Source organism: Cucurbita pepo, chromosome LG03 (genome assembly GCF_002806865.2).
Source record: "Cucurbita pepo subsp. pepo cultivar mu-cu-16 chromosome LG03, ASM280686v2, whole genome shotgun sequence".
Classification (NCBI taxonomy): Eukaryota; Viridiplantae; Streptophyta; class Magnoliopsida; order Cucurbitales; family Cucurbitaceae; genus Cucurbita; species Cucurbita pepo.
In genome coordinates, this window is record NC_036640.1 from 988,741 (window position 1) to 997,780 (window position 9,040).

The 9,040-nt window shown below is 36.7% G+C and overlaps 2 protein-coding genes across 5 annotated transcripts; both read right to left on the reverse strand.

Annotated features, from left to right (window-relative positions):
• Positions 1 to 218: 218 nt before the first annotated feature.
• On the reverse strand, positions 219 to 4,892 carry LOC111791577 (FAD synthase-like). Of its 2 annotated transcripts, none has more exons than XM_023672968.1 (17): positions 4,623 to 4,892; positions 4,220 to 4,325; positions 3,690 to 3,735; positions 3,451 to 3,608; positions 3,242 to 3,359; positions 3,039 to 3,121; positions 2,820 to 2,879; positions 2,431 to 2,679; positions 1,992 to 2,088; positions 1,753 to 1,803; positions 1,581 to 1,661; positions 1,388 to 1,459; positions 1,257 to 1,319; positions 994 to 1,146; positions 843 to 900; positions 707 to 759; positions 219 to 632 (listed from the first exon to the last, which is right to left on the reverse strand). In XM_023672968.1, exons 2-17 carry the CDS (start codon positions 4,318 to 4,320, stop codon positions 537 to 539), a joined length of 1,539 nt encoding a protein of 512 aa, XP_023528736.1. In that variant the 5' UTR covers positions 4,321 to 4,325; positions 4,623 to 4,892; the 3' UTR covers positions 219 to 536. The 2 variants fall into 2 exon arrangements, with proteins under 2 accessions (XP_023528736.1, XP_023528735.1); XM_023672967.1 differs by having other exon boundaries at positions 4,543 to 4,892.
• Positions 4,893 to 5,555: 663 nt separating this feature from the next.
• LOC111790072 lies at positions 5,556 to 7,701 on the reverse strand. 3 transcript variants are annotated; one of them, XM_023670868.1, is made up of 5 exons: positions 7,177 to 7,308; positions 6,314 to 6,471; positions 6,095 to 6,182; positions 5,926 to 5,992; positions 5,556 to 5,841 (listed from the first exon to the last, which is right to left on the reverse strand). In XM_023670868.1, exons 1-5 carry the CDS (start codon positions 7,209 to 7,211, stop codon positions 5,788 to 5,790), a joined length of 402 nt encoding a protein of 133 aa, XP_023526636.1. In that variant the 5' UTR covers positions 7,212 to 7,308; the 3' UTR covers positions 5,556 to 5,787. The 3 variants fall into 3 exon arrangements, with proteins under 3 accessions (XP_023526636.1, XP_023526638.1, XP_023526637.1); XM_023670870.1 differs by lacking the exon at positions 7,177 to 7,308 and adding an exon at positions 7,336 to 7,701 and having other exon boundaries at positions 5,557 to 5,841; positions 6,314 to 6,463; XM_023670869.1 differs by lacking the exon at positions 7,177 to 7,308 and adding an exon at positions 7,336 to 7,700 and having other exon boundaries at positions 5,557 to 5,841.
• Between the last annotated feature and the right edge of the window lie 1,339 nt (positions 7,702 to 9,040).

Sequence of the window (9,040 nt, forward strand, 5' to 3'; positions counted from 1 at the left end):
TGAGAGTATCAAAATTCTCACATGAAACCTCCCACGTTGATGTGGGCTTGCATCGAAATTCTCTCATCTACTTGAAAATTAAAAAGAAAGATTCGATTGTCATTGATGTTCTAAGTTATTGTCATTGATGTTCTAAATTATTTTGGACGTCAAAGTCGAAACCTATTATTTTTGAAGTTGGAACAAATGATATGATGATAGTACGTAGCTAGGCATACCGAGAATGATCGTACACGTAAATTTCAAAATTATAACATCCTTCATTGGGGCTTCCTACCCAGAAAACAATAATAATGAGTACTCATTTTTATTATATATTGTATATGTCAATAGCAGTAGATTGGATAGTTCCTTCCCGTCTTCCATGGCTACCCAGGGTTACCACCAACACCAGCTCTTTCTTAATCTTCTCTCCTTCCCTGTTACAATTTCATTCCAACATCTCCTTAATCTTTCTTTATCAACCCTTCTGGTTTCCTCTCTGATTTTCGTAATAATGCCTGCTGTTTGCTTGCAGCTTTCCAAATGTTAGCCCTTCAGATTTCTGGAGAATGCAATTCGATTTCAGAGAACGCCCCGATTTGGAACTTCTTGCTCAACCCTTCTGCAGCTAACTCGTTTCTTTCTTCATTCTGAAACCAAACAACCACGATGATATTACACTTTCTTATGAATATCATATCATATCATATTACACAGCTTGTACCTTGCTTTTCAGACTTATAATAATCGGCCCAGATCTCGATTCTCGATAACATCCTTAACAAGTCAAAGAAAATAGGTTAGAAAGAGATTGCAGAACATATTTAATCACTCTGGGAAAACTATATAAAGACTCTCACCAATGTGTATATCTGGGAATTCAAGACAAAGTTTAGCCAGAGATGGAGCAATCTCTACCTGCATTTAATTATAAAAAAAAAAACATGTCTACAGTCAAAGAATGAGCACAGATGCAGCTATGTGGAAAGGAGAGGAAAATCTGATACGTACATCTGAAAGTTTTGTGGTCAAGTGCTTCGACTTATATGGTTCCAACAATGGGAAAAGGTCACCAGTTCTTGTTAATTCAATCAGGCAATCCCACTGCAGATCCAGTTCCGCCATGTTTGTTGCAGTAAGAACTATCACATTGTGACACTTTATCTACAGGAGAGCAAATCTTTAGCTACTGATTTGAAGAAACACCACTGCAGAAATCATATCAAATGGATTCAAATGTAAGGAAATTCAACATATTAGAAGGCAAACCGTACCAACGGGACAGGCAACTTTTCATGATGCAATAATTCAGTGATCCCTTCAGGCAACTGAGCCATCTGAAAAGAAAACACCAGTTTATCACAACAGAATGAAACCGAAACATCTATGTTCGGTTCAAAATTACCTCGTTTCGGTCACCAGTGCAATGCTCCCCTATAAGATGCCTGAGATATTCTTCAAATTCTTCATCAGGAGCCTATTGAAGCCAGTTGATAAAAGCAAAGGAATAAAGGTCTCAGTTCACTCCAAAATATGATATTCTCAATTTCATTCAACTATCTCAATGCGAAATTGCCAAAAGAAATCAAACGACGCACCAGTCGAACCCCAAATGCCTTTGCGATACCTCCTAAAGTTGCATCAGAAAACAATGGGCCTACTCCTCCATATATAAACACCTGCAATAGCCAGCAAGTAAAATGAGGCTAGTGCATCTTATAATTTCATGACAACAAAAACCAAAAGAGTTATTTGAAGGTTGATTAGTACCATCTCATTGGAAGACCTTCTTAACTCTACTTCTTCAGCAACAGAATCTATCTGATACAATGTGAAAGAACAGAAGATGAAAAGATTAACAAACGTCATTAGAGAAATGACATTGAGGATTTTTACATTTAATATCATTAAAGAAATCTGTTGTTGTACATGCAATGAGTTATTATACACAATTCAAACAGGTAAGCTGATTCAACCAAGAGCTAGAAATCTGTTGTTGTATAACTTACATCATTCCGGACAATGGAAGTATGTGATATAGACCAACCAATAGAGTGCACCTTTCTTCGCAGTGAGAGTCCCAATCGATCCTCAACAGTGCCGAAGCTGAGCTATGGGCAGATAAAGGATAATGAAAGACTTCAGCGATAACAGTCGATAACATTTCAAAATCAAACTGTACTTTGTTTTCGATTTCTTCCCTCTTTTTTGCAATAACAATGACATCTCAGACAATTGTTACAACTGCAACATGACAAGATGCTCAAAACAGCAGGAATGAGATGTTCAAAATGGTGGAACAAAAAACCAAGCAAAAGTTTAAGAGGTTGGTTGAGATTCATCACAACAAAGGTTAACTTCCATTAGTATTAAAAATAACACGAACAATTTAATCAAAAGAATGTAGACATTTAGCAACTAATAATGTAGTAGAAACAAGAAAATTACAGGATCTCATCTCCAACAGCTATGACCGAAGCAGTGAGCATGCTTTGTTTCTGCAAATCGACATTGCTCGCCCCATTACTCATAGGATTTAGCACGGAAGGTGAAAACCGTTTTGCTCTCCCTGCTCTTTCCGACCTTCCATCTGAAAGCAAGTATGCAGGTCTAAATTTCCCCTCGCTTCCAGTGGAATTATTAATGCACAACAATGCATTTGGAAGTGTATCATGTATACTCCCAATTGAAGTATATCTACAAAATAAAGCTAAATCAGTAAGTTTAAATATCAAGGAAAAGCTTTGAAAAGAGTAAAGTGGGCATCACAAACAAACACAACCCTGCAGCTACAAGAGCAAAAGAAAAAACATTCTGTGTTTGCTAGGTATCATTACCCTTGATCATAAAGGCTGCAGTACTGAACCTTGCAAGTTAATAGGAACGCCCATACATCTCTGGGAAGAAGAATGAGAGAAAAATAACCACTAGTCATATTTCCTCAAGTAGAATATCAACTATTAAGTAGAAAAGTGCACATTCTACCCATGGCCAGTGTTCTCATAGGTTTTTCATCTCCCTAAAAATGAAATAGAGCATGTAGAACCAAACGATACCTGTACGACCAATCCAAAATGGGATTCACTCTCATAAATGGTGGCCATCCAGGCGAACTAGGGGAAAACTGTTCTTGGCCAACCTGTTTGTTTTGAGAGAGAGGGGAGTAGACAAATCAAGGCATCTTCATTTCAAATTGACGTTATTAAATAAATGGTGCCTACAATAACCAGAGTTTAGGGAGATATAGTGCAAATAATACCGCAGTAGGATCCCCAATACGAACACCAAGGAAAATAGCTCTGACAGGTCTATTTTTCAATAAAGACTCCAAGCCAGATTTGAAATCTGTCCGGATGATATCCATTAGCAAGCCATAGCTGTTATGTAAGAATGAGTTGAATATCAGTTAGCTTTAAGTGACGCCATAGATTTAATTCCTTGAAGTGAAATTAAATGTGTTTCTCTTACTTAGTTGCCATATCATAAGTAAATGAGTTAATTTCAGGGAAAGCAGAAGGGCTCTCAAAATATATTGTTCGAATAGGAAATTCCTTGAGTCCATCAACAGAACAGCCTTCTTCCTCTTTATGCAGGCAAAATGCAGCTCGAAGTATGTGCAGTAAAACCTGCACATTCAATTTTCCATGAGAACCAATGAAGAAAAAAGAAATTCGTTGATAAACAGAGAGTCCGAGATTGAAACTTACAGTCGAATCTTTTCCGCCGTTGAAGCTGAAAGCAACCTCTTCAGTACTGTTGATGATACAAGTTACAATGTGTTATAGCATGAAAAATTTAGAGGTCAATGCCATTTTATGCTTCAGGCACATGGATGCCAATCTATCATTTCCTTAGCTTATTATTGAGACTTTCTTAAGCTACCCCAATCAACATCTAATCACCAACAAAACGATGAACATTCACAGACTTCAAGTGTAATTGTTTAAAGTTAAAAGAACTCATCAACACGTATTAAATGAACCCCTTCAAATAAATCATTTTCCCAATTTCAACTAATAACTTCCATAAAGAACTACCAATCATTACATCGGTGGGAATGGAATAATTCAAATAATTAAAGGGTTTTCATGCATCACGTATTAAAGTCAAAGTAAGATTAAAATTTATCCGTTCTATAACCACAAGTTTCAAGGCAACGAGCAAAAAACCAATCAACATTAACTCAAGAATGACAACACACCAAACAACCATCAGAAATCGACAAAGAAGTACTCACGAATATAAAGACAAAGCTCTCTTAACAACATAGATGGCGTTATTGTACTTGGTCTTGAGCCTCCGATCGTCACAATCTCTGATTGCTTTATCGATCTCCATGCCCTCTGATACATTAAACTCATTTAACGTTACTAAACACAAACAAGTCCGAAACAGTTTTGGCGACCTCAGGAAATCCCAGAAGATGGGAAGGTGAGGCATTCGCTCATTTCCAAGAATATGAAACCTCTCTTAAAGCAAGCAAGCAAAATGGGTATTCGTCAATTGAAGTATAGAAGCTATTTTCAGCTAATCTACGTAAGTAAAAGTGAAGTAACTGACCTTAATCAACACTGAAGATGCGCCAATTGAGAGGGGAAACTAGAAAAGGAAGAGGAGGGAGAAAAGAGAGAGACGCCCACCTTGTTGAGATGAAGGATCTCAAAGACGGAGAGGGAATAGAGGTGTTGTTGGAATGCCACAGATTGATTATCTCTGGAAATTGGAAGTCTTGTTTAGAATCTTGGTGTTGGGTGATGCTCTAATCTTGGAAGGAAAAAATGAAGCGAAGGGGAAGTGGGGCACGGCACAACCCGTTGAAAGTTGAAAAGTGAAAACTGAAATTTGAGTCGCTTCGTCGGGTAATGATAATGGGAATGGGAAGGGATACTGGGAATCTCCCCTCTCCTTCTTCGCAATTTACACAGGAATAAAAAAGATACCTTTTCATTTTTTTTATATACCTTCTCGTGTTCTACATGTCGTCCACGGCCCATTTTGTGTGGCCTCAATTTCGGGTTTCATCTTCTTGGGCCCACCGGAAAGCCCAAAAGTTTATCATTTCTTAAACCAGCTGTTATCCCTTTTTATCAGTTGTGCGACGGTCCTTTCCTTTCATTCAACACCGTCGGACTACTAAGCTGACTTTTCTCCCTGCTCGACAGGTGAGTCTTGCAGTCAAACTAGCTTTTACCCGATGAGACGACCCTTCCATTTGACACTGTCATACCACTAGGCCGACTTTTGTCCCTACTCAACAGGTGAGTCTTGCAATCTCTGTCTGGTCTGAACAAATCTTTACACTCCTCAGTTACCTTTAAAGTATTTTCATAGGTGGAATCTTAAACCCATCCCTAAAAGGTCACTAGATTTTGAGACTAAACTCATGCGCTTCCTTGCTGAATCGAGCTTTTTAGCGTAAACGTAAGCAAGAGAGATGATAAAAATGTACACATCAAACACTAAGTGGGAGCTTGTAGTTATTAGTATGTGACAAATTTTGTTCATAAGATCTGAATCCATGACCAAAAAAGTTTCTAATATCTTAGTCGATCTTTCTAAACACGACTTACTAGTTAAAGTAAAAATCTCGGTATGCAGATTACCCAGGAAGACGACGACGATGAAAAACAAAAAAAGTCGTCATCTTCTCTCAGTTAATTACAAATCAGCATAGAGTACAAGAGAACCATCTATTCTGATCATCAAATTTGTTCAATGGTTATACCAAAAAATGAATAGAAGCCTTGAAAAGAGAGGCAAAGAAAGAAGAACAATGCATTTCTGATAGATTGTGTGAGAAAGCCTCTAATCATAGAGATCATCTTCATGCCAGATATCAACCAAGAAGTCCACCATTTCCTGCAGAATCCAATAAAAAGAAGCTTTATAAAGTATAAGGAATCGAAAGGGAAGGATGAGGATGAAGAACAAAAGGAACCTTACAGCTAAAGGAATCGGCTGCTGAAAAGGCTCTGCAGTTGAAAGAAGATCTTCATAAGTCGTGGTCCAGCTGCAACCAACAATCAATTGAAGATCTTCTTCAGCAAACACAAGTACAGGGAAACCAACAGCAGTTTCTAAACTGACACTTGAAGCTAAATGGAATTAATACCTCAAGATTGGTTCCATTGGTACTTGTTGCATGTTTCCCGAACAGTCGCCGACCCATTCCCGCCTGCGTTCATGCCAAGCTATCTCCGCTGTACAGAAAATGATGCAACATCATGACATGTACGAGGATATTTGGTTGGTAAATCCAATGGAGATGTCACCAAATGGTATGATATTGAACACTAGCTTAACAATCGATGGATTGAGCGAAGAGATTTACCGTGGTTGACGAATGTAGGCATCTCGTTAGACTTAATGTTTGAATCACCTGAAGAATGGTTTCCATTCCCTTTCAAATCAGGATTTCTACCATTGATTTCCATTTTCTCCATAATGAACAACCATTGCCTTGACCTAGAAGAACTGTTATCTGTAATTCTGTACACATGAGATAAAGGAAACGAGCTCCTTGAAGAGAATTCGCGGGGAATAGAGAGAAAAACAAAGAAAAGGCACCCAAGTGTCCAAGAAACTACGGTAGCAACTAAGAATGTGTTCGGAAAAGCTTTCGGAGTACTTTTTAGGTAACAACTCAAGCTCAATGCTCCCAGATATTGTCTTCTTTGGGCTTTCTCTTCCATGCTTCCCCTCAAGGTTTAAAAACTTTTATAAAGGTGTGGAAACCTCTCTCTAGTAGACACGTTTTAAAACCTTGACGGAAAGTGGGAAGCCCAAAAAGGAATGCTAGCGGTGGGCTTGGGCGGTTATAGTACATGAGTAAAGACTTCAAACACTATTCCAATGTTTACTCCAAAAGCACTTCAGTGCTTCTTACAACACATTTTTATGTGTATCTACCTAGCTAGATGCCATGGAAAGAATTTAGAAAGTATCTTTACTAGTTAAAAGCCAGCAGAGAAGAATTCTTTTCTTCTTCTCCAGTTTCATGGTATGGCTTATGAACTTCTACAACTCTACTGATTCGTAAGAGATAAGCAAGAACCAACACAAACACCTAACAATTTCAAGAAATCGACATTTGAGACACCAAAGAGTTACCTTCCAATCAAAGATCCATCAACGAAATATCATGCTTAATTCGAAAAATTAGGATCAACTGTTCATGTTTCTCAATAAACTTACATATCCAAGGTTTGCCACATTTCAGAAACAATCATCGGACAAACAATCACTCCAAAGAGACTATGATTCGAAAGAAAAAACGCAAAAAAAGTCGCAAAAATCGTCACAGAAGCAGAATGGAAGAAAAATTTTAACAAGTAGGGCAGAGGAGGGGAGTACCTTTTGACCCTCAAAAAGGGAGCAAAACAGTGAATCCTGTAGCGAAGCGTTGAGAATGGGGTTGATCCGAAGGAAAATTACCGAAGAAGAAACTGCCCCACTTTTCAGCATCAGCTACAGATCAAACCCGNGGGGGGGGGGGGGGGGGGAAGTAAGTGGATTCTTGAGCGCTAAACGGCGATACAATACTGACAGTTTCCTTTGATCCAACGGCTGTAATTCTGCCAAGTGCCAGCAGATGTGTGGTTTGAAGAAGAAGAAGAACAACAACAACAAGTCGGGGGTGCGGTGGATTTGGGAGATCCTACATCTTGGGCCTCTGGTTTTAATGGCATTTCCTTTTGTATTTTCTGGGGATACGAGATATTATCATCTTCTGTTGAGCGTTCAAAAATGATACCCCATTCAATAATGCTCCAATTTATGAGGTTCGGTAATGCTGGAGACTGGTACAATCGTACGATCTTCATTACAGTTTTCATGGAAACAATAATGGAGCCTTTCAGATCTTCATGGAGGCAATCATCAAATTCCCCTTTTCTTACTTTCACCTCCTCCGAGGAGCACCATTACATGTAACAGTCAAAGCGGATAATATTTAAGTTACTTAATTCGTTAGACAAACGGATATTTCCTCAACAACCCATTTGTTTCTTATTTAAAATGAAAGGTTGCATTTTCAGTTTGTTAAACCTAACGAAGCGGTGATATGTAACGGGCTAAAATGAAAAATATCTACTAGCGGTGAACTTGAACAGTTACAAATGGTATCAGAGCCCTCCAGTTGAAATAGGGCTAGACTTTCTCACGCGTTTCAAAACCATGAGATTGACAGGAATAAGTAACCCGCCAAATCAGATAATATTTGTTAGTAAAATTATTTATAACGGTATAACATTAAGATATATTATCACTTATTTTATTTACATTATTAATATAATTATTTTAAATTTGTATAAATGATATAGTTAAGGATGTCATTTATGTTTTTCATATTATATATATATATATTATTGAAAAGAAAATATTGTTATTACAATATTAATGATTATTCATCTCAACAATTTTTATTTGTTTTTTTATCTATGATTATGTCTAATTTAATTCATAATTACATATATGGTCTATAGGCTAAAAAACAATTGGTTGATATTTACGAAATATTAAGCTACATTACTAAATATGTATTCAATAATTAAATGTAAAATCAATACTCGAATAAATAATAATATTGAAAAACATCGTGCAAACTGTTAAATTACCTTAATTATTTAAAAGAAGCTATTGAGCAAACTGTAGTGGGCTCGGTCTGACAATCACGTTAGGCCCATTAGCAAATATGTATTAAAAAAATAAACAAATAATAGCAAGCCATTGATTAATAATGGCATAATATCATTTTTTATTTATTTTTTATTAATCAATTATGTTGGTTTTATACTGCTCTAAAATGTGAGACAGCTTGGAATTATTTTTTAAAAATTATTTATTTTATCATTTATTAAAATAATATATATCTTTTAAAAAAATTAAATATTGTTTTTTTTTAAGATAAGAAAAAACGTACGAAATTACCTCTTGGGGTAAAATACAGTGTTGTCGTTTGTACCGTCAATAGAAAGTGTCGGTAAGGCTTAGATTTTTTTTTTTTTTTTTTNTTTTTTTTTTTTTTTTTTTTTAATATATATAATATTATTATTACTAT